The sequence below is a fragment of the Crocodylus porosus genome, unplaced genomic scaffold (assembly GCF_001723895.1).
Source record: "Crocodylus porosus isolate Cpor-Errol unplaced genomic scaffold, CroPor_comp1, whole genome shotgun sequence".
Classification (NCBI taxonomy): Eukaryota; Metazoa; Chordata; order Crocodylia; family Crocodylidae; genus Crocodylus; species Crocodylus porosus.
In genome coordinates, this window is record NW_017728917.1 from 25,438,541 (window position 1) to 25,463,590 (window position 25,050).

The following is a 25,050-nucleotide window of genomic DNA, read 5'->3' on the forward strand; positions in this document are numbered from 1 at the left end:
TGAGTAAGGCTTTGTTATGGAAGAAGCTGCTGTTTCTGCAGGCGGCAATAAGACCGTTGAGGGCAACTGGGACTCTGAGACCTGCATGGATTCTGTTGAAGATGTGCCTGATGGTCAGGACCAGTTCAGGCACATCTTCAGGCACAGGACCAGTATATCTGAGAGCCTAAATTAAGATAGGAACGCAAGACAAAGGTACTTGTTTATATGTCTGTCCTGTTAGCCTGGATAAGTATCTTTCTTTTGACTCACTAGATCCACTTATTATATTGTTTGTACTATGTACTGTGGCATGCACTTAGGTCTTTGGGGTTTTTTTCCTGGTACATCCTGGGCACAATATCTGGAGAAGATGCAGACCTGTCAGAGTTCTACTCCTGCCACCGTACACTCAAAACGGCAATTGCATTAGTGATGGAGGGAAATCTGTTCCAACTCAGTTTTGAAAGTCCTGTCCACACAACTGAGCTGTCACCTACTTTCACACTACCTCTCACTCTGGCCCATCTCCCTTTTTCAGCCTCCTGTCAGTAAACCACTGGGCTGTCCTCATACTCAGTATGAAGATCATGCTGGGGCCAAATGGAAAACAACATACCTGGATGGGAATGGAACAGTTCAGTTTATTTCAACCACCCATCCACATTTCACCATTTCTCTTCCTCAGTTTCCCCTGCCCCACTCCTGTTGTGGCAGCTCTATCTTGGCTTCCCGTATGTTCAAAATGGCAAAACCTGCCCTGCTATCAAGATTAAATTAAGAAAAAGACCCTTAGAATCAAAATGTTCATTAAGTACAGTGCAAGCTAAAAGTGTTGTTAATTACCATGTCTCCATGGCATATTGATCAATGAGGGTGCAGGTTTCAAAGCATATTGCAAGGTACTCTTTTAAAAAAAAAAAATAAAAAAAAAATTATGCCTACAAAATATCTTACAAAAGGCTATGATTTTTTTCTAGGACAAAACTTGTCATTTCAGCAGTAAATACATTCTCTTTAAAAAAAATAAGTGAAAACAAAGAGCTGGAGATCATAAGTCCCATATAAGGAAAGAGGCAGCATATTTTTAACATGTAAGGCTCTGGACAGTCATAGCAAAACTCACTGCAAACTTTGTGTGCATTTCCAGAGACTAATATCACATTAAATGTACAGAAAGCATGGGGTGAGGCTCTAGTAATACAAGGCTGATCTCCTTTGTTGCTCGTTCTGAAATATTTAGTCATGTCCCTGTGGGACCACTCTGAATAGCATCAACTTACATCTTCCTAAAAGGGTACATCCTCCAGCACAATGACTATGCAATTTAGAAACACCAATTCATTCAAGGCTGTAACAAAACTCCCAAGGATTGGTAGGCCTTATAAGTAGTCCAGTGCCACCTGAATAGCACCACACAGCTCCACATACCATGCCTACAGGCTCTGCTACATTTTCAAATTAAAGCTGGATAGAAACCAGCTATCAAGTTGTTCTACGCTTTCAAGTGCTAACTTTATAGCTGGTTGGCTCTTTATAGCTGGATAGTCATTTTATTGTGTGATAATTACTTTGTGTGTGTGGCTTGTCTAAACTTATTGTGTGATTGACTAGTTAATTGTGTAATATGTGTAACACGTAGCAGGTGCCTTAAAGCTGACTGGCTGGTTAGTTACTGATAGTGGTAGGTGAGGGGTAGTGAATTTCTGGAGGACAATAACCACACACTTTTAACATAGGTCTCACATTGACATGCTACAGCTCTGGAGTCAGGTCTGCATAGCTCTCCAGAAAAATGCCCTCTCTCACTTTGTTTTTGCAGCCACTATTGCATTTCCCATGTCTGGAGTGCAGTCATCTTCCATCAGCAGGTGCTTGTTTCCTAAGCTCTAGACTTGAGGCTGCACTGAGACAGGTGAGGTCTTTGCAATATTGCCAAAAACCCCTGCAGAGCTGCTTGGTACCTTTGTAAATGTACCGCAAAATTGAAACTGTTTGGCAGTGAGGTATCAACAACAGCTGCACAAGCCTTTGTACTGTCACAATAACAAATTGCCATAGCCTGTAGTCCTGGTTTGTCCATGCAGGCCAATAACAATTTGAAAATGGTTCCAGCTGGTCAAAAAGAGGGGGGATTTTGGGATAATGGGATACAGTCCCAGAATCATACTTGCTTAGGCTGGCTTGCGTTATAGAGCCAGCAAGGGGTCATGGAGGAAAAACTACACAATGTGGCAGGTCTGAGAGCGGAACAAAAGAGCATTATAGTAGCCACCCACAAGGCGCCTAATCGGGATGGATTTGTGTTGTGAAGTAGAAGTCAGCTGGCTGTGTGGACCTAGCTACAGCATCCTATTATATAGCCCCATCTTAGCTTCACTAAAATCTCCCCCTTGTAGATAAGCCCTATGTTGTGTAGATACTTCCAAAATTTTACCTGGATTCTAGTTTTAGGAACGCATCAAAAGGCTTATCAATGAGCTTGATTTCAGTCCAAATCCATACAGGTTCTTCATTTTCTTTCCAAGTTGGAGTTGTGGAAGGTCACACCTTAGCTACTAGCTATAAGGTCACAACATGAGGACACTACATCAACAATAGCAGCAGCAATTTCACTAGGCTCAAAAGCCTATGGGTTGAATCCCGCCATCTTAATTTCAAGCTGTCCTTTAAATTTTCCTTAACTGTGGGGGGTGTCTTTTTGAGGAATGCTGAGTAGAAATGGGAGTTGTCTTAAAAGAAATTTAAAAAGGAAGGGGAGAACTACCATAGGAGATTAATTTATTGACTAAATAAGGCAAGCTTTAAACTTGGTTTGAAGGGGCCCAGTGACCACAGGTGAGTTTTTTAAAAAAAAAAAAGGTGGCCTGAAGTCAGAGGGCTAGAATCTGAGTGTGAGAGCAGGAAGGACTGGGAAACCACAATGGGGTTATGGAAGAGACATGAAAGAGAATAAAGGGGCAACTTGAACACTACTAAGATATTTGTTGCAGTATGGCATATGAAAAGGAAGAACTTGATGTCTAGGTACAAAACCAAAAGCACAGCTTAGAGCTGTGAGAGAGACAAGCAGCAAGATCAGAGTATTGGTATATAATGGTACAACCTGTTTGGGAAGAATAGAGAGGGACAGCCAGGAGGATGTATTGCACTGTGTTTCAAGACCCCAAGGACCTGCTGTTCTGAAACTCAGGAAGTGGTTTGTGGAATATTTCTGGGTGAATTAAAAAAAGGGGGGGAAAAAGAATAGGAGTGATGTGATGGTAGGGCTCATAGAGCACCTCATTAGGAGAAAATGGTCCTGGATAAAGCTTTAGAGCAATCAACAGGAGCAACTGGGGATGTGATAGTTATGTTCTGTAGGACTTAGAAAGCAATATAGAAAGAAGAACCTAGTCCTTAAAGTGTTGGAATATGTTGCAGTCAACTTTCTGTTTCAGAAAGTAAAAGAAGTTAGTAGGGTAGTAGCTATTTTAGATTTGATTCTGTCAACAGTAAACTGGTTAATTCACCAAGGGGATAATTAGCAACTATAGCTTAATTCACTGTTTTTTCAAGTTCCCTGCCAGTATCCCCATTTCCACCCCCCTTCTCCCAGTTATTAACTCTTGATAGCTGATCAGTACTGGATAATTCGCCATTATTTGCATTCCCTTGGAGTGGTGAATTAACCAGTTTAATGGGGAGGATCGATGATGGTCTAAGGTGGAAAGAAATGTGGAGAAAAATGATCAGCATCCACTATTCTAGGCAAAGGAAAGAGTGGGAGCAGCAGAAGTAAGGAAAAGGGACTTCAAGAAAGCAGATGTAAGCAAATCAGGGGATTATAGGCTGGGTCTCCTGGGAATATTCCTGGAAGGATAAATGAGTGCTGGCAGTTACTGAAAGAGGCTTATCAAAAGCACAACAGCAGACTACTCCAGTGCAGAGAGACAGCAGGAAACATAGTAATGACTGCAACAGGAGCTCTTTAATGACTGGAAAATCAAAAAGAAATCTTTCAAGAAGTAGAAGCAAGACTGGCTGGCTATAAAGGAGTAACACAAGGATGTAGGAATAAAATCAGATGGGCTAAATCACAAAATGAGTTACATCTAGCAAGGAACATAAACTATACAAAGAAAAGGTTTTATATGTATATTAGAGGGAAAAGGATGGCAAAGGAAAGCACAGGCCCTTTACTTAATGGAGGAAAACAAGAAATGAGGCAAAGCTGAATTTTTCAGTCTTCAAAAAAGGTTATCTGTGACCAAATATTTAACAGCTCTGTTCAATATTTTCATTAATGAATTGGTTGATGAAATAAGAACACCTCTAAAGAATATTGGTAACACCTAACTAATACAATTCAGGCAGATTCTGACCCCATCCAAGCACTTTGTGAGAGAGGATCAGAACTGAAAATGATTTTGGAGATCATTAGCCATCTAGAGGCCCTACACTAACAAGGTAAAATCCAATAAAGACAAGTGCAAAGTTCTAAACTTACGAAGGAAAAGTCAATTGCACAAATGTAAAATAGGAGATAACTGGCAAAACAGCAGTACAGCACTAAAGGATATGGGAATTACAGTGGTTCACAAATTGAACATGAGTCAAACAAAAGAATGCGGTTGCAAAAGAAGTTAAATGTCACTCAGTTTAACAAGAACATTGTGTGTAAGACACAAAAGGTAATTACTGTGCTGTCTATAGCACTGATGAGGCCTCAGGTAAAATGCTGTCTTGCTTAGGGTACCATCCTGTGAGAGAGAGAGAGACAAATGGGTTAGAATTCAAGGGAGAACAGATGGAATGATGGGAGGTTTAGAAAGCATGATCTATGTTTTATGAGGAAAGGTTGAAGGACTTGGGTTTGTTTAGTTTAGAAAAGCCAGGGTTAAGGGCAGACATGCTAGCAGCTTCCGATACCTAAATGGCTGGTATGCATCAATTGTTCCTCATGCTTGGTGGAGGTAGAACAAAAAGGAATCCACTTTACTTTGTGACAAAGAAGTTTTGGGTTGGATATTAGGAAAGTTTTCTAACTATAAACATAGCGAAACACTGAACCAGGATACCTACAGAGATCATGCAATCTTTGGAAGTTTTAAGAAATAGGCGAGACAACCACTTGTTGGGGGTGGTGTTGGTCAGTGGTTCTCAACCTTTCTGGACTGCAGGCACCCCTCACTGAACTCAAGTCACTTCACATTTTTTTGTGAATTGAATGGCACCAAATTTCAAGAACTAATTTATATATTGCAGTGCTTGCTTCCTTACCCAGGAACTGGGCAATAGAGGTAGAGGATTGTCCAGGCAGGGACAAGCCTGAGCTGGACTTATCTACTTAACTTACCTGCTTATTTCCTCACACCTTACTTATTTCACACCTTGAGCACCCTTCAAAAGATCTGGTTGCACTGGTTAAGAATCACTAGTCTTGGTATATTTGATCCTACTTTAGTGCAGGCTATCAGACTACAAAATCTTATGAGTTCCCTTTCAGGCCTATGTTTCTATGATTCCATGAATAAACTGAATATGAATATTCTTTGAGTAAGGATTTCAGGAGCTCACTGTAATTTTAACTTTATCACATGACTCTCAAATGCTTTATTAAGATTTCAAACTTCATGTGGGGAAATAGATTCACTTGTACTTTCAACAAAATGCACAAGACAAGAAGGGAAAAGGAAATATAATTGCCAGGTTCTACAAATGAGACTGTTATTAGGTTTGTTTTCGATGGAGAAAATATAACCCTTAAGATGAAAGCCATTGATAGACAAAACTGCAGAGAAGCCAGACAGATTATGTATGTAAGAGCTAGAACTTTGCATTACTACTACTTATTTAAGCAACATAGCACAATAGGCAGGTAAATTATAACAAGATAAAGAAACTACACCTATGGTGTTGTGTAAGACTTGTGATTTTGTTTCCTTTGGGAGTGTGCTTAGTTTATGATAAGTATACCCCCTGGAGTTGGTTTTATTGCTCATGTAAAAATTATTTATCATCAGAAGGCAAATGAGTGCCGTGCAGAAAGAAGATGAAAGCTGTTGAGAATATCAAGCAGACATTTTAAAAAGCTTGTTTATCCAGCTAATGAGTTCAAGTGGATTCATCTGCTGGTCTTTTGTTATACAGAGCAACCCTCAAAGGGCATTTCACATTGACTTGTGTATATTTTTAATGAACAAATGGCTTGCACTTAAAACAACCACACTGCTAGTAAACATAAAGAAAATAGAAGTATGTATGCAGCCTAGTCTTTTAAACTGTTTAATTGCTGCACATCACACCATGATAGGATAATTCTTCACAGATAAAACAGTGACAGATGAACAGTGTTTTCATTTGCAATCATTTACCAGTGCTATTCCTTCACTCAGAATATTTCAAAAGTGTGTTGCTATTGCAAGCGAGAACTACAGAGATGGTGGGCATACTGTTCTGGTCTGCTGTTAAACTCAGCCTCTATGCAGAAAGCTAAAAAGATAGTTTCAAGTTCTTAGGCAAATACAGGTGTGGTCTGAAACCAGCTAGTAGATCCGTCGCCATGGGAAGCAAGATATCTTTTGATAGCTGTTGCATTTATTGTTTATAAATCAGATTTGTTCTTCTCTGAGTCAAAAGGACAAGGAATTATTTTCCATGCTACAAATTGGATGGGCTAGAACCTGTGAAGTGGGGGGAATCAAAAGCACTCAGGGCACTGACAGACATGCAGCTTCCTGCTCTCATTCATGGCCCTTCACAGAAAGTGCCATGAGTGGGAGTGACCCCCTTCTGCCCAGGGCTGGATTAACGCATAGGCAAACTAGGCACATGCCTAGGGCCCTGAGCTGTGGGGAACTCTGATCCTTCCCTCTGTGGCAGCAATGCAAATGACCCGGTCCACCTTCCCTTCCCTTCCCTTCCACCTGCCTTGCTGCTGTGGCAGCTGCTTCCTAGCAGTGGCTCTGAGCCCCACTCCCTGCAGGCAGCAGGCCTGGGGTGGGAAGTGGGGGGGTCTCAACCAGCCTGGGGCCCACAAGTTGTTTGCCTAGGGTCCTATAAAAGTTAATCTGGCCCTGCTCCTACCGACTGTTGTCTGGGAGCATTGAGGCATGGAAGAGTTGAGCTCCACTTCAGAGCCAATCCGGGAGGAGTTGCCTGTCAGCAGACTCTCTCCCCTAGCCCCACTCAGCTGTGTCTGCAGGATGAGAGGGGGGAGAAGGGAGAGCAGGGAGCTCTGGGTTGGTGTTTGTCCAGCCTGAGTTGGAGGGAGAGTATGTGGAGTGGAGCCCCCATGTTGGGGGACCCTCAAATCCATGGTGGGGGCTGCAATCCATTTCCCCACCCCCCCAGCTCAGGCTGGGCAAACTGCAGTTCAGAGCTCCCTCCCCCTACCTTCTCCCCCTCTCTTCCTATAGACAGCACAGAGGGGCAGGGGTTGGGCTGATTAGGCACAGGGACAGACAGAAGTTAATGAAGGTGCTCCACTTTGAAGTGCCTTCATCTGAACCCTCATTACTTGAGGGTTAATTTATCATGCAATCAGACACTTTTAAAGCGCTTCGCAGCTGTGTGCTTGTCACAGCAGAGTTGTAGAGCACTTTCAAGGGGCTGATCACATGACAAATGTCACTTCTGTCAGCACCCTCAGTACTTTGCAGGATGAAGCTCCTACAGAGCTCCTGCCCGTAGCCAAAGGAAATACCCAGTTGCATTTTGGGGGCAGCACAACATGCAGCATTTGGCTCTTCTGACTTTATCACAAGTCTCACGATATTTGTTGTCATTTTTTTTAAAGCTGCAATGCCTTGAGTCAGATGGGTGCATAAGAATCTTTACTTAAAAATAAATAGGTGTCCAAACCTTGTAGTAACAAAGAAAAACTCAAGCCCTGAAGGCTCCAATATCACCAAGTAAATAAAAAGAAAGCTAAATGAATTATTTTAAAAAAAAAACAAATAAACAAACATGATTTCAATCAGGGGGCCTGGCAGATCATTTTGCGCACTTGGGGTTGACAAACCTTCATATGTGTTGGAACCAGTCAATTGAATCAGAACAAAAGAGGCCGCCTTTACCAGCTTGCTCTCCTCTGGGGGAGTAAACTGCTTGATTAATTACAGAATAGCCAGTAAAGAATGGACATTTCCTTCTGGGAGCTTTGTAAATGAGTATTTGGTGGCTTGCTGTTTCCCTTGAATGACCTGTTCTTGTGTTCTCACTAGGGAAGAATTAAAAGATACCATTTTGACTGCATGCTTTGTTTTGCCATTCTGAAGCTATTAAGTACTGTACTCCTTGGTATGTATTAGCATAATTCAAAGTTTATTTGGAGCAGGCTATATCTGAATGAGGGAGAGAGAGATCTTTATAGGATACAGGCAGGAGAAAAACCTACAAAATCTAAGCAACTGTAAGGACATGGCTGAGATATAAGTGAAGGAGGCAGGCATAAAAAAGACAGGGAGAGATCAGAGCACCCGTATGATTATGGGATACGCTGAATATCAGAACAGGGAACTGCAAGGATGCTTCTGTGCAAGGGACCTTTTTGCATTTTGATTTTTTTGCAAAATCAAATCATCTTGCTCCTGGAAGAACTCAAGCAATGATGACCTCTGGGATGAGCAAATGAATAAAGGCATCACTTCTATTACAATCAGATGCAAATGGCTTGCATTAGGTTTCTTGTCACAATGATATAAAGCACATCTTTGTAATAGTTTTAATTTAGAGGCTGCCTTAATTGAATCAGCAACTTGAAAGAACTGAGAAGGAGGTCTGGTGGCATGCTTCCTTGTAGCCCCTGAGATTTAATAAAAGTGGATAGGCCACCAAGAAGTTGTTAATTTAGCTATAGTACACACTGCGCTTCATTCAAAGATTTATTGTCTTTTTGAGGGAAAATCCAAGAGAGAGCCTTATATAGTGTTCATCCACATGCCCTATGAGGTTCAGTGGTCTCTCTAGAATCCAAACTTTAATCATATACTAGGTACGTAATATATAGTTTATGGTTGCAAAGAAATTCTTCTGAACGTGAGGAGAGTACAAACAATGTTATGGTAGGGGATAGGGATTCTTAGGCAATAGCTATAAAAGAAATCAGAACTCTCCTCCTTCACCTCAGTGGAACGGTACCTCAGAAGATAGTTTTTAGAGAACAATAGCATCATGGTTAGGAGTTTATTTTACAGGTATAGGAGAGTTAAATGTTTTATATCAGGATGTTGTGGGGTGGGAAGTGGGGGGGAGGGGTACATTGGGAAATGAGACCAGAAATCCAATTATATGTAGAGTCCAAGAGAAATTATTAAGGCTTGTCTGAAGTTAACTTCATGGCCCATTTTAGCTCACCTGATTTCTGCTATTCATGTATGTATAGCAACCCAGAGAAAAAAAGATAATCTCCAAAGGAGATGATCCAGACTTCCAGCCAGTCATGCCACAGAAGAGACCCAAAGGCAGTGACTGACAAGGATTAAGGTCAGGTTTCTCCAAGATATTTATTTTATTAAATTCAACATTGTTATGTGCTGTCAATAACTTCTCATTTCATACTTTTCTATTAGCACATCCGAATCTATGGAAAGAAGTGAACATGTTACGTGCTTTTATTTTGCTATACCACCTGTCTCTGTCCTCCTTAGAGCAGTGAGAAACAAGAAGAAGATCAGGGAAGGGCCAGGATCAGAGCCATTCTGGAGCAAGAGGAGTAGCTAAAGGGGGCTAGGGAGAGCTCAGGTTGCAGGGACTGTGAATCCTGTGAGCAGCAACAATGCTCTAGGCTCTGGAAAAAAGGAACAAGCTGGCTTCAGGGAAGGAAGGAGCAGCAGGAACAGGGTAGTAAGCTCAAGGACTCCAGAAAGGAAGGGAAGTGGCAGACATAGGTGGAAATGTGAGCTGGGAATGAAAAAGGACCTGGGGCTGTTTCCGCATGGTTTCTTAGCACAGGGCCTTCTGTGTTTAAGGTCAGATTCTTTCAGAATTATTCCTTGTGCAACAGCAACAGTTCTGTGCAAACTCTGGTTTGCCAAATCCTGTCCTCTCTTAGTCCATGCCACTTACCTGCCTGCTTATTTTGTTCCCAATCATGTTATTCTTTTCTTAAAGTCCTGGTGGGAGGAGACATGATTTATAGAACCTGTAAGTCCTTGTATCATTATTTCACTGACTGGAGTTGTTTCTAATGTCACTTGTTGACTGGAACAGGAGGGAGCTGATGGGAACTCCAGTGATGCTCCTTACCTAGACAGCTATGCCAGCCTGGTTCTCCACTGCTTTATACCAGTGTATGCCTTGCATTAAAGAAATTGCACCGATATCAACCTTGTGTAACACAGTGCAGAATTGGGCCCTCAAAATTAATTTGAACCAGAATGTGTCTGTCCATTGAAGCTGCAAAGCCTTAAGCCCAGACATGGACAAGTATTTGTGGGATTGGTGCCTTGCTTGGTGATCCCCTCAGAAAGCATGGTGCAATGGGTTCCAATCCATTTCCAGAAACTGGTTTTAATTTCTAAAGCCCTTTTGTGGCTTGGGTCTTCATCTCTCTTTGTCTTTCCGTGACTGTGGAGACCAGCAGTGGCACCCACAATAATGGGCCAAATATTTCCAAACAAGAAGACAGAGATGAAAAGCCCTTGCTCTCTCTGTTGATCCAGCTGAGTCTGAGTGTGTGCCCATTGGGACTCTCAGCTGGTCTCATCCTTGAATGGAAGGATTGTTGATGACAGAGTTAAGGTCCAAATGCAGCCTTTCTCAAGTCTGAAGTGTTCACCTGGGAGCTGGGTTTGCTTTTAACAGAGAAATATACCAGGAACAAATTTGAATCTGAAACAAAACTTTAGAATCTGGATGTGTTTGGATCAAGATTTTATTTTGGCTCATCTCTTGTAAATAAACAGTGAAGGAAGATCATAATAGGAATGGCATGATCTGTATAAAATACAGTCCCAAGTACTCCCAATATAAAGGATCTTGGGACCCTTGCTTTCTTGTTGTGAGCCTGTTAAAATCAATGACAAAACTCTGATTGACTTCTCCCCTTGAAGTAATTTCCTTCACTGGCATTTTCTTAGCTCAGCACACAAGAGAGGCCTCTGCTGGTCACATAAAACCATACGTGGCTCCTGCTGATTTTACTTTCACTTTATTAACTTAGTGACCTTTGTTCATCAAAGCTGGGTGGCAACTTTTTCAGCCGTCTGTTTTACATATTTCGGAGGAAACAAAAACATTGTGAAACCTATGGATGATGCTCTACAGGACATGTAAGTGATACACATTTAAGTGGGTATATTTCATTAAATCACTGATGCAGCAACACAGCGTCCTGAATAAATAAAGGAGTGGCAAGTGCTTGGTTGCTTGATGAATGGCTTGTTGCTTGATGAAGTCTGAGATTTCTTCTTGGGGTCTGTTTTGCAAATTGCTAGCTAAAACTTCGAGCAGGGAGTTTTCATGTGATACTATCCTTTAAATAGCTGTAGTGCTTATTCTGTTTTCCTAGCAGAAAGAAAAATTACGTTAAAGAAACTTCCTGCGCTGCAGGGATTTAATTTATTCCTAACGTGATCTAGCCCTTCACAGCCTGGGAGGAAAAAAAGAAGGAAATCATGCAGTTGTGGTTTAATACTTACCAGATAGTTTGAAGCATGTTCTCATTCTGATTCCAGGTGACAGGGGCAAAATTAAATAAAATAATCAAATTCAAGAAGCATAACTGCATCACTGGAGGGGGGAAAAACAGTAATCTCTCCAGAATAGCTAGTTGGAAAATGGGTCTGCTTGTCCTTTAAACAGATACTATGGAAAATAGAGCATGTTGTTTGGCAGGTCATTTGGATTGTTCGCCAAATTAAGAGATAAAAATCAAAGATGAATCGCAGCCCTGGAAAATAATTGGACTTCCCTTCACTGCCTGCCATCAGCAGGGAGCAAGTGATTTGCAAATTGCAGCTCTTGATAAATTTTGAAAATAAGCATTATTCACTTCATAGGCTCTAATGGCTTTGTAGTGGCACTTGCACTAATACTGCAAATGCATACTCCATATCTGCTTATGCTCTTTGAATGTCATAGATCTGGCTCTGGGAGGGGTTAACAGTGCCTTGCTTCTGCCAAATATGTGCCACATCACAGTTCCACCCATCTGTATCTAGGCTTGCCTCTATCTGGCATATGACTCATTTTAACTGACCAATGCAAACTACATCCCTAATATAGCTCACTAACATTTTACATTTTAGTAGCTGTGATTAGCTATACAAAAACTCATGCATGCTTCTAAGCTGAAATGGCAGACTGTAAACAGCATGGACAATGTACTATATGCAGGATGGGAAGAAAGGATGTATTTACCTTGATTACTGTCATCCTTTTTGTTGGCATGGCAGTCAAAATACCTACAACCGGGTCTTGCAATATTATAGCAATAGATGCTGCTTATATTTTTTAAAGTTCTGTTCTTTCCATTTCACCCAGGATGTTTTGAAATTTTGAAGGATATTTCAAACTGATTTGGAAACTTCTATGTGCACACTGAAGTTGGCATAATTGCAGTTTGAATTCTATTAGTGATATTTTTTTAATCCTGCTTTCAGCAGACTTAGTGTTATGAATACAAAACATTATGGCAGGCATTTAATTGTGTGAAACCATAATAAAATCAAAGCCTATGATTATGTTATGATACTATGTAATAGGGCTGTGCGAGGCTTCGAGTGCTGATTTGATTCGGAGGAGATTTGGCCCAATTTGGCGGCTGAATCTCAAATCCTAATTGAATCAGGGGGTCACTTAAAAGGTCCAAATCAACTTGAAGCTCTTTGGATTGATTCAGAAAAGATTCAGAGAGCTTCAGTGATTCGGGAAGTCCCCGTTGGCTGCAGCAGGGAGCTGTAACCGGACTTCAAGCTGGTAAGTAGGGGGCGGGGGAGGGGAGGCTGGAGGAGGGGGGAGGGGACCCCTGCCTGCCTGCTCTCCCAATCCCCCTGAGCACCCTGACCCCTGCCCACTCCCCCAGACCCCTCCCATGGCTGCCCTACTCGCCCCAGCTCCTGGGTGTTTAAAAAAAGCCCCCACTGCATGGGGGGCTCTGCCATGAGCCCCCATCCCTCACATGCTCTCCCAGCCTCCCCCCCACCATAGCTGCCTCTCCCGCCCCAGCTCCGAACCGTTTAAGAAAAACCACAAAAACCCCCAAACTCACCAGCTGCTGCAGTGGTTTCAGGGCTTCTGGGGGTTTGTGACAGAGCCCCCTACACAGTGTGGGGCAGTGGGGGACAGCAGAGATTGTGCCCCCCTCCGGCCTGGCAGGAGCTGGTGAGTGAGGACTTTTTTTTTTTTTTTTTTAAAGGGCCAGGAGCTGCGGTGGGTGGGGCATCCATGGGGCCGGGCTGGAAAAACATGCAGAGGATGGGGGCCTCATGGCAGCATGGGGTAGTGGGGGGCAGCAGGGATTGCCCCCCACCTGGCAGCACCCGGTGAGTGCCAGGCTTTTTTTTTATTCTTGCTTTTTTTTTCTTTTTTTCAAAGAGCCGGGACCTGGGGCCGGGCTGAGCTGGGAGAGCGGGTGAGGAATGGGGCCTGTGTGATTCAGTTGATTCAGCAGCAGCCAGATCGCCAAATCAGATTCAGCTGAATCGATTCAGGATGGTGATTTGAATCACTGAATTGAATCACTGTCCCCTGAATCGGCCGAATCCAAAGCAAATACTAGCCACTTCACACAGGCCTACTATGCAGCGCCTAATGCCATAAAGTTTGAACATATATATGCAATCCCTCCTAAAAATTGCTGTATAGGGATCATGAAATCACTTTCTTCTAGTCAGAATCTATTTATGCTGCTACTGAAATCAGCATCAAAACCCGCATTTGATCCAGACAGGATCAACACCAATGTGCGCTGTCACAATTAAGAGCAAAATGAAATCTGGATTTTTCAAATCCATGTTTATATAATTAAAAATAAGGATTTCTTTAGTTAGGTGGTGTATATTCATGACACCTACACTTCTGTTTGACTCCCAAGCAAACCCATCAACAACTTTATAATATTTCACAATATTTTAAATATAAAAATATTTAAATGAAACTTTTCTACAATGTTGCATTTCTAAAACAAAAAGAAACAGAAATAGTTTAGCAAATGCTGTATTATACATTATACATTATAATACAGAGATGTTGAGGTAAGGAACAAGATTTTTTCAAAAGTGCTTAATGATTTTTTTTGTTTTGTATGTTTCCATTTTTCTACTGTTGACACTTTATGAGGACTTGACTTTCAGAAGTGCTGTCATTCACTCCTAAAATCAATTACTCGAAAAGCAGGTTGAAGTGTCTGGTACATTGAACTGCAACTCCTCTCTCTGGTAGACGTGTGTGCCACAATAAAAAGCTCCTTTCTTACCTGAGAAGCGAAGACACGTTAGAGAGTGAGGGAGAGAAAATCAAAAGCTGGAAAGTGATTCTGAAGGAGTCTTCCAACAATCAGGGCTGGTCCAACCATTAGGTGAACTAGCTGGTTGCCTAGGGTACCAAAATTTGGGGCGCGCCAAAATTATATGCAGAACAAAATAACAGGAACATCATTCTAAATAACAGCCCTGGCTGGCTACAGCTCCAGCTTGGTCTAGGACCTGTGGTTTGTTAAGGGGAGAAAGACCTCTGAAAAGATCTCAGAGGAAAGATCACTAGAATCGACCACCATCACAGCTAGAACTCCTGGTTACCTCCACACAGCTACATCAAGGGATTCGACATGGCTTTAAGTGCACCTCATGGCTCTCTTGTACTCCCCTCGCAGCTCCTACTTTTTCAACTCTCACACAGACTTATGACGAGCATAGCACTGGTAACGTCATCCTAAAAGATATATTGGAAGTGGCGGGGGCACCGAGGCACGCAGTACACCTAGGGCACCAATTACCCTTGGACCGGTCCTGCTGACAATCCTGTGTCCATTGCACAAATCTTGCGCAAGCAGCTAGTCTGGGTATTGGGCATCCCTTTAGGAGCTGAGTTAGGATCTGTGGGGGGAGTACTTATTTTTCTTACAAGACCATGAAACATCAGTAAAGCCATTCACACCAACTACTCAATTCTCAGGCCAGATGCAGACCTAGAGGTACCTGCAGTTAACTTCATAGAGGGATCCTTATAGTGGCAAAGCTCTTTCCAGCTCCATGGCAGTGTAGTGGAATGTGAACTCTGTAGCTCAGAATTTGGGTTGGAACGGAATTCAGGAGGTCATTTAGTCCAACCATCTGCACAAAGCGTGACCATCCTTAACTAGCTCATCCAAGCCAAAGCTTTGTCTAGCTGGGTCTTGGAAACTTCCAAGGATGAAGATTCCACAACCTTTCTGGGTAACCTGCTCCAGTACTTCACTATCCTCCTAGTGATAAAGTTTTTCCTGATATATAATCTAAACTTCCCTTGCTGCACCTTGAGACCATTGCTCCTTGTTCTGTCATCTGTCACCACTGAGATCAGTGTAGCTCCATCCTCTTTGGAACCACCCTCATATGTCCCAGCCCCATAACCATTTCCGTTGCCCTCTAATTTGTCCTTTTTCTTTCTGTAGTGGGGGGCCCAAAATCGGATACAGTACTCCAGATGTGCCCTCACCAGTGCTGAATACAAGGGAATTATCACTTCCCTTGTTCTGCTAGAGATGTGAAACCAAATCCAGAATTTTGTCCTTCCTTAAAGGTGTCCTTCTATCCAGCAAGAATCTCTCACAATGGGCAGTTCAGAAGTTAAGAAGGGAAGATGGGTATGAATCTTATTCTCCAATATAAACGTGCCAAACACTGAGAAATGTAAAGTTTGCAACTTGGAGTTGTGTTGACCATGAGTTGTTTCTAATGCAAAGAAAGGCCTGGAAGACAAACCTGGTGCAGTTCATTTAGTTTACTGATTAAGGACTATACAGACTGTAACCAGTGGTAGCATAAATGATACTGACATATACTCCTTGGTTTATTGTAGTGCTACATCAGTTGAAATGGTACAAGCTCTGCATATCATTTCATATATCCCTCTTTGTCTGGCTTGTTTGCAATATACAGGTTCATAGGATTCAGGTAACCCAAATCTGCTTTTCTTAAAAGCGGAAGTATAAAAAACACTAGTGTATCAGACATGCAAATCAGCATAGCTGATATTTTTCAATCGTCTGGCAATCTTGAAAGAGGAAATATAAAAATAAAAACAATGCCAGTCATCTATGACAGAATCAGAAGAAAATCCTTATTAAGCAAGTTATTTAAATATTTTGTAAAACTACGGGTGAGACAATTCAGCTAAACCTCTTCATGTAGGTGATTCAGGATCATGGGATTCTTGTTCACAACTTGTATAGCACAAAGAAGGCTATACAAAATTATATAAAAATATATATATAAAGACATAAGAAATGCTATAGTGGGTCAGACTAGTGGTCCAGGAACCTGTACCCAACAGTGGCTGGAGTGGATGCTCTGGGGGGAACGTAGAAGTACAGGGCAGGTTTAGTGTAATCTATCCTCTGTCAAACCCTCCCTGCTGTCCACCATCTTTGTTTTTTTGAGGTGCCAAAGGACACCCCTATCCGAATGAATGAAAATAGGTACTTAAATATGTATCATTCTTTAATATGTAACAACCTAATCATGGCAGTACCTAGCTTTAGTAAAAATATTTCTTTTGGTCATGTACAAGCAGTTTGGACCCTGGTAGCCTGAAGAACATAAGTATATCGGAGGTCTACATCAGGGTTTGGGGGAGCATCTATTCACTAAGGTCCGCCAGGGGAGGACAAAAAATAATGGGCTCAAGCTGATTGAAGATCAATTAGGGCTAGACATAAGGAAAAACTTCTTTACAAGCTGAATGCCGAGGGTTTGGAACAGCCTTCCCCCAGAAGTGGTACAGTTACCCACCCTGGTGATCTTCCTAAAACCATCTTGATGCCCATCTTGCTGGGATCATTTGATCTCAGCAGTCTTTCCTGCCCACATGCAGGGGAGCTGGACTCAGTGATCTGTAAGGTCCCTTCCAGCCCCTAACAACTATGAATTCTCAAGCTGGCCACTCCTGTATTTAGCTGTGGACCGCAACTGCTTACAACTGCTCGTAGTAATGCAAACAAAATATACTGCATAAAGCAATGGGACCAATCCAAGGCCACTGAGTTCCACTTATTCCAGTGGTATTTGGATCTTTCAGCTCCCCATAGCAAGAGGGAGGCCTGCTGATACAATGCCACAAGCACAGTTTGTATTCAGGTCCTGATGGTCATATTACTTTTAGCACGTAAATATTAGGGGAGTGCGACGTGGGTCCTGTTTCATTTGGATTTGGATTCGGCCCGAATCAGGGACAGTAATTCAACTGTTGGCCATAGGCACAGCTTTAAATGTTTTTTTTCTATGTACCTCAAGGTACCAGCGTGGCTCGTGAATGCTGCAATGATGGAGCATCCCACAGGAGTGCGGCGAGGCCCTCCATGTGCTCGGCAGCAGTCCACTTCCACTGGAGAGCATGCAGAGGGGCCCTTCTGTGTCCCCCCCGGCTCAGCTGTGGGGGGATCCTGGGTGGCCCCCAGACCCAGGAGGCACCAGTCACTGAGTTGGGGAGGTGGTGTGGGGGGGCCAGCACACTCCCCAGCATGCTCCCCAACAGACCCGAAAGTGGACCAGAAGTGCTTCTGGTCCACTTCTGGGTTTGCTGCCAAGCGCACTGGGGAGCCCCCCCTGCCCCAGCATCACAGCATTGACCTGGTACTTAAAGGTATTTAAAAAAAACATTTAAAGCTGTGTCTATGTCCAAACTGCCAAATCTCTCCAAACTGATTTGGAGGGTTCCAATTTGATTTAGAGAGATTAAAGGGTCCTCTGATTCAATTCGGTTTCGGAGATTGGGCCACCAGATCGAATCAGAGACTGAAGCTTCACACAGCCCTAGTAAATAGGTCAAATGCTATTAAATGCATCAGTTAGGAAGGCCATAAGCAGCACAACCCATTTTACTTTCATGTCACCAGACAGAAGATTAGAAGTGTGAGGGGGAAAAAAAGATGGTGACAGGACCACAGAAAGACTACTTCTTGGCTGCTTCTTGGGTTCTCTCTTAATGGGCAAACACAAATAAAAGCTTCCCAGACAACTGTCAGGTCCTAATCTCTCAGAGTATGTGAGCGAACATTTTATTATATCTAGTTTTGCCATTGCAATGGTATAGTCTTCTCAGTCGTTCTGGGTAAAGTTGTCCATTCTTCATATACTGTGAAATTTCTGTCATGTTAACTAGTGTTAACCCATGCTGTAGTTTTCCTTTAAGGGCATCTTGCCACTAGCTTTTTTGCAGGTATGTTATTTAAGAAAGCCGGTTGATTATGAAAATAAATGTTATTAAATTGCTATTTGTAAAGAGTAAACAGGCTTCAGAGCCTCGCAGAATACTGAGATAACTTGCAGATATCATTGGGTGCCCCTCAGACCTTTATGCTATTTAACATAAGGGACTAAATGTCTTGAGGCATAGAGGAAGAAGTCTGTGGTCATATCTGCCTGTTTTAACTCCTTTCTTTATCTATAAATATATTTTTTTCTCTTTTTGACACAAGCCATCACTTTAAAAGCTTTCCTGTAAAACACGCTGGAAATCTTCATTTTCAGAATGTTACATTTTCTTGACCTAGGTTTGACAATTAGAAGTACACAGCAGTAAGCAATGTATCTCATTCTTGATCACAGTGAGTAAACCTGAGCCCTGGCATTGCTTTTTTGGAAAACTTGTTTTTAAGTATGTCAGTTTTTCCTTTCCACTTTGCTGATTAATTAAATGGTCCTGGTATTTTGTGCTAAAGGGAACTTTTAAATGACACAGATTTCCTCATGCTTGCTGGTTCATAAAGCTAATATATCCATATTTAATTAGGAGCTTCATTTGAAGCTCATTCTTTTAATTTAGAGATGTTAGTCCTTTCTCCTTAGATTTGAAAATCTAGCTGTCAAATTTGTCTTACATGTCCTTGTTGCACATAAATAAAGCTACTTCCCTAACTACATGATTAAAACAAATTGTGTATGCAAATATAACTTACGCACACAAAATAGAAAAATACAGAAATTGTGTTCTGAACACTTAAATTATGTGTGGAAAATAAAATAATGTTATTACAAATTGCACAATTAATTGCTTAAAACAGTGATTAATTTTGCAATACAAAATTTATACTCTAAATGAACAAATTAAATGGCCTGTAAAACTTATTTATATATAAATTTAAAGATTTAACTTTTCACTACCGTCAAGAGAACTGAAAATGTATGTCAGATGCAGAGAGAAAATTCTATTTAAACAGCCTAAATAATTAATTACTTGGCAAATTAGTCTTCTACGTGCCAGTCCTTTAGATTACTGCGAAATTATGCCTTTGTGAAGGTTTGTGCGTTCTCTCCAACAGAGTGGCAAGCCATGAGATTTCCCTCCGTAGACATGGCTAGTGCTCTTTTCAAAGTTAAGCTACATTAGTTGGTGTCATCCTTGTCTAGGTCTCTCTGAAGCCTAGCCCTACCCTCCAGCATATCTACTCTTTCCCTTATCTTGGTGCCAACTGCAAACTTGCTGAGGTGCGCCGTGCGCCATCTTCCAGGCCATTGATGAAGATAGTGAACAAAAGCCATCTCACTGCTTCCCAATTCACTTTTTGTTGGGAAGCTCTGAAGGGAAGTAGTACAAATCTAGCATTGGGTAATGTGTATTTTGCCTCCTACAAGGTAAAGCATGGGATCTTTGGAAGTGTGTGCTATAAAATAGTGTGAATATGACCATTGCTAGTGGAGTTAAAGAATTAACTCCCACAGTTGTGATCTAAGCCTTAGAAGCTGGGAGATCTGAAATCCTTCTATGCTTACAAATGTGAACTCTCTGGCTGTGGCTTTATTCATTGCATCATATTACAGTATACTGTATCTCTGATAACACCATTCTACCTAGCTGTGAATTCTACCTATCCTGTGGACCCAAAGAAATCTCATGAGGTTCAATAAGGAGAAGTGCAAAATCCTACATTTAGGATGGAACAATCCCATGTGCCAGTACAGGTTGGGGGCTGACTGGTTAGGCAGCAGCTCTGCAGAAAAGGACCTGAGGGACCTGAACAATAAGCTGAATATGAGCCAACAGTGTGCCCTTGTTGCCAAGAAGGCTAATGGCACACTGGGCTGCATTGGTAAGATTGTTGCCAGCAGATCAAGGGAAGTGATTATTCCCCTCTATTTGGCACTGGTGAGGGCACATCTGGATTCCTGTGTCCAGTTTGGGGCTCCCCAGTACAGAAAGGATGCGGGAAAATTGGAGAGAGTCCAGCGGAGGGCAACAAACATGGTTATGGGACTGGGGCACACGATTTCTGAGGAGAGGCTGAGGGAACTGGGTTTATTTAGTCTGGAAAAGAGAAGACTGAGGGGATTTAATAGCAGCCTTCAACTTCCTGAACTGGGGCCTCCAAAGAGGATGGAACTAGACAAGGGGGCAGGCAATTATTTTGGCTGGAGGGCAGCTTAATGAGTTTAGGTGAGCTGTTGAGGGCTGCAAGGGTAGCCCCTCCCCTTGACAGGTGCCCTGCCCCTAGTTGGCATCTTGGGACTAGAAATCCTGTCCCTAACCCCTGACCTTTGCCACTGGAAGTCCTTCCCCTTACCCCCTGAAGTACTCCTTTTGGGACATGGAGTTGCTTTCTTGGAATCAGAAAAAAAACAAATCATATACTAGAAGTCAAACATCTACCATAACAGATTTTACTTTTACTTCAAAAATATTTTTATCGTGATTAATTTGTGTTTGCGCCCAGCAACCACGGTTCACCACATTGCGCATGCCTGGCCCGGCCTGGCTGCGGGTTTTGTCTGCACTCAGGCAGAGGCCCCTGGGCCCAGGCCCAGCTGGCTCGTACATTTGTCCACCTATGACCCCCTCCTGCCTCCCCTGCTCCCTGCTGCCACATGCAGTTGCCAGGACACCCCTGGGAAGAGGGGACAGAGCTCCCCTCCACTTCTGGTGGAGTCCCATGAGCAGCACATGGTGGGAGGGAACAGGGAAGGCTGCCAGCTTCATCACACAGGACTTCCCCCAGTCCTCGGAGCCGCACTTGAGCCCTGTGTGATAGAGGCAGGCTGGCCTGGGCCTGCTCCTTGCTGCCATTTGCAGCTCCAAGAACTGGCTGGAGCCACACACTGCTGGGTGGCAGTGCCTGTGAGGGCCATGAGCTCTCCAAGGGCCCACTGCCAGCAGCAGGGCTGTGCACCACGGGGAGAGTGTGTGTGTGTGGGCGGGGGGGGCACACCTCCGTCTACACTCCCTCATACCCACAACCTGCCCACCCAAGCTCCATGCTCCCACTGGCCCTTTGGGAGCAGGTTTTGGGCTCTACACTCCTGATAGCCCCAGCCCCATGCTCCGCACTCCTGCCCAGCTACAGTTTTCCTCCCACCACTGCCATTCCCTACATGAACCCTGAGCAAGCGCTGCAGCAGGGACAGGAGGAGGAGCCGCTGGAGGCTGAGGAAGCCGAACAGGTCCCTTGGTGGCTGTAGAATGGCAGCAGTGGTCCTGCCTGGCAACTGTGCGTGCTGACCGTGAGGCCCTCCTGCGTACAAGGGTAGGAGCAAGGTGTGCAGGCTGGACAGGGTACAATTAATCGTGGGTGCACGTGGGCTGGATGAAATTGACTGGTGGGCCAGATGCACCCTGCGGCTGTATTTTGCCCACCCCTGAGTTAGACTGTTCTCAGTGGTGGCAGATGAGAGAAGGAGCAATGGCCTCAAAAGCACCAAGGGAAGTTTAAGTTAGATATTAGGAAAAACTTCTCACTAGGAGAGTAGTAAAACACTGGAACAGGTTACCTAGTGAGCTGGTGGAATCTCCATCCTTGGAAGTTTTTAAGATCCAGCTAGATAAACCTTGTGTGGGATGATCTAGCTGGGGCTGGTCCTGCTTTGAGCAAGGGGTTGGACTAGATGACCTCCAACACCAATTTTCTGTGATTCTATGACTGCGGTGTCAGAGCAAGTAGATGAACTGTGACATCCCAAGGGACCCAAGGTTTGATGGCACATCAAAATGGATTTAGGGGAGAGCACAGGAAAAAAGGCAAAAATTCTTTTTTAGGCAACGGGCATCTGTTACGGTTGCGGAGGAGGATTTAATACTCCAGCCCTAGACTGGAAGATTAATCCTCCAGCCCTGGTTCAGACCAAACTGCCATTTATCCAACAGACCAGTGGGGGCCAACCTTTTTGGCAGGCATGCCAAAAATTAGGCCTGCACCTTCCCCAAGTGCCACTCATATCCCTTTTCCCTGGCTTATCTACTGCTTTGTTTTCTGCTCCTTGCCTGAACTACTCCTCTGCTTTCTGCTCCCTTCCCTGTGCTCCCTATTGAGTTTGCTGCTCTGCTTTCTGTTCCTTGCCCTATCTGTTGCTGTGCTACCTGCCCCCTCCCCAGTCTGCCCCATGCCACACATAGAGGTTGCCCAGCCACTTGCAGCACCTGTGCCCATAGGTGGCAGAAGGGGGGCTAATGCAGGGCAGCAGTAGGGCCACAAGACAGCCCGGCCATGGGCTTCCAGCACCTGCAGAAGTCAGGGGGAGGGAGTGGTGGCAGAGCTGGCGCAGGTGCTGCATAGCCAGCGGGGCACGGGACTGAGCTGTGAGTGGTGTGGCTCCTGCTGCTATGCGTACCCTAGGAGGCACAGGAACCATGTGCCCACAGATCTGCATGGGGCAGGGTGGGCTGCCACTTTCGGCTTTGACCAGGGCAGCGCTTGGCTCTTCCCCAGAGTAGTCACCCCAAAATTTGCCATAGTCTCCCAACCCTCCCTCCCGGCACCGCCACTTAGCCCCTAAATTTCTCTCCCTTTATCTATGCCTGTGCCACAGGTTGGCCTCTCCTGCAATAAACTACAAAACAAGAGACTTCATGCTTATGCCTGTTCTTTAAAGATAGTTATAAATGAAACAGCCACCAGTTCTCCTCAGCACCAGTGAAAATAATCAGTGCTTTGTATCTCTTGTATGTATAAACACACACAAAATAGATCTTTGTTTTGTTTCACAACTCAAGGCTTTATAAGCAGATCAGCTTCCCACACAGAATGCCTTTGATTGAGGCTAGCTCCAAAATAAATGTCAGTAGTCCTTCAGGTGAAATAGTAGGATTGGCATCATATGTCCATGCCAGAGGTACAGTGCACAAATGATAAGAACTATAGATTAACTTATCTAAAAAAATAAAGTGTTACTGATGTTGATTAGCATAGTAAGTTAATTATTAAACCCCAAGACCAAGAAATTGGTCTACACACAACTAAACAGGCAAAACAGCAGATTAGGTTGTTGGAAAGTTTGCCAGATTATTTTCCTGTTAATCAAGTTTCCAGGAAGGTCAGCTCATCCGAATGACCACGTATAAGGGCCACATTTTCAGGAGTTAAGCATGTTGAGATTTGAGTTCTTAAAATTTTAACCTTGTATGTCACAACGAGATGCTCGGCACTTTTGGAAGCCTTACATTCATTGTTTGCAGGATTGGTACATCCTGAAGCTGGTCTGGGTGATCTGTGTGGTAGGAGGGGTATGGGATTGCTGGAACTCACTCACCTCAGGGTGGGCACCATAAGCAGGGAGAATGATTCAGCAAACACTCGGAGCTAGTAAGAATGACCAAAGGCACAACGGAAACCTTTGAAGGGCAACCACTGCATATTTTCATTTTTCCAGCTTAGATCAATGCAAAATGTAAATGAGCAATGCATTTGTGAAATCCTTAGATTTTGAAAAGATTAGTACATCTCTAAGTGCTTTGCTGAATAGTATTATAGTGTTTTACTGTTGTAACTGTTATGCTGCAGGAGAAAGTAAGAAGCAAGGTTTATTTGGTAGTATCTTTTTATTACACCAACTTCATAGCTGAGAGTTGCTTGAGAAGCTTTTGGGTCACCTAAAATATTGCTGCTTGAGTTGGATAGGGATAGGAAATAGGCAGGCAGTTCTCTGCCATGGGAATCTTTCTAGGGCACCTTGCATTCTAGGGGGAAGGTGGACAAGCTGCTGGTCCATGCACCTTAGTGGTCACTTGATTCAAGGTGTGCTTCTCCTAGTGAATATGGCTTACTGGCATGGGGAGTCTCATGAAGTCAGCAGGACTATTTGGGCCCCTCCAGATGTATTTGTAAAGGAGCATTCCACATCAGATCCCATCACAACCTTGCTGGTACACGGGGATCCTGATCCCTGGCTCCCCCTACACCCATAAGGAGCAAGCTTCTGTCAGCTGACCAGGGCTCCCAGCTATGGGATGCATGTGGCCACCTGGTCAGTTAATGGTGTGCTAGGGACCATTAGCAATGCATAGGGGTGCACATGGGTGCATGTGCACCCTGAGATTGGCCGCTGTTGATACTGCTGCTGGTGCCTACAGGCAGTCACCAATTGCCCCCACTGGCGGTGTGTGCGGGTGGTTACTGATTGTTGCTTGCCACCCCCCAGCATCTGCGGGTGGTTGCAGTCGCTACCCTGCCACCAACGCTGCTGCCTACACAATGCATAGGGGGAGCATGGGGTGGGGGGCATGTGCCCCCCACCCCAAGATTGGCCCTTTCTGTCCAGGGCACCGGGGTGCCAAGAGAAGCGCTGGCAGCACTTCCGTTTGCTACCTGCGCTTCTGGGATGGGTGATCTGCCACTGGGGGACCCCACTAGGTTGGCGATCGACCACTGGTGCCCCCAGGCTACGGACCAGGGCCAAAGTTATTCCACGTTTTGTGGAATAATCTTGTGGCTTCTGGCATGATAAAAGGAGAGATCACTCAGCTGACCGTGGGGCTGGTCACAGGTTATGGCCAGTTAACCAGGCCTGAAGCCCAACATGTGCCAGCGGCCCGCGTGGGTTTCACCCGGGGCTGCAGGACGGCGCTGTTGCCGTGCCCGGACCTGGCGCTTCAGGTGTGTGCGCTGCCATGACTGGCTCTGGGCCCGGGGCCGGTGACGCCCTGCCCGGCCCCGACCCGCGGCCTCCCCTGGCCCTGCGCTGC

General features: G+C 44.0%; 1 protein-coding gene across 3 annotated transcripts in view; it reads left to right on the forward strand.

Moving 5' to 3' along the window:
* The first annotated feature begins 10,897 nt into the window (after positions 1-10,897).
* The window catches only part of CARD19 (caspase recruitment domain family member 19), a 64,906-nt gene continuing 50,753 nt past the window's right edge, over positions 10,898-25,050 (forward strand). Inside the window, exon 1 of one of the 3 annotated variants that reach the window (XM_019536939.1) lies at positions 10,898-11,234. In XM_019536939.1, coding sequence (XP_019392484.1) covers positions 11,216-11,234 — 19 coding nt within the window. In that variant the 5' untranslated portion in view covers positions 10,898-11,215. The remainder of the gene's footprint in view (positions 11,235-25,050) is intronic. The other 2 variants (XM_019536938.1, XM_019536937.1) reach the window with 2 other exon arrangements.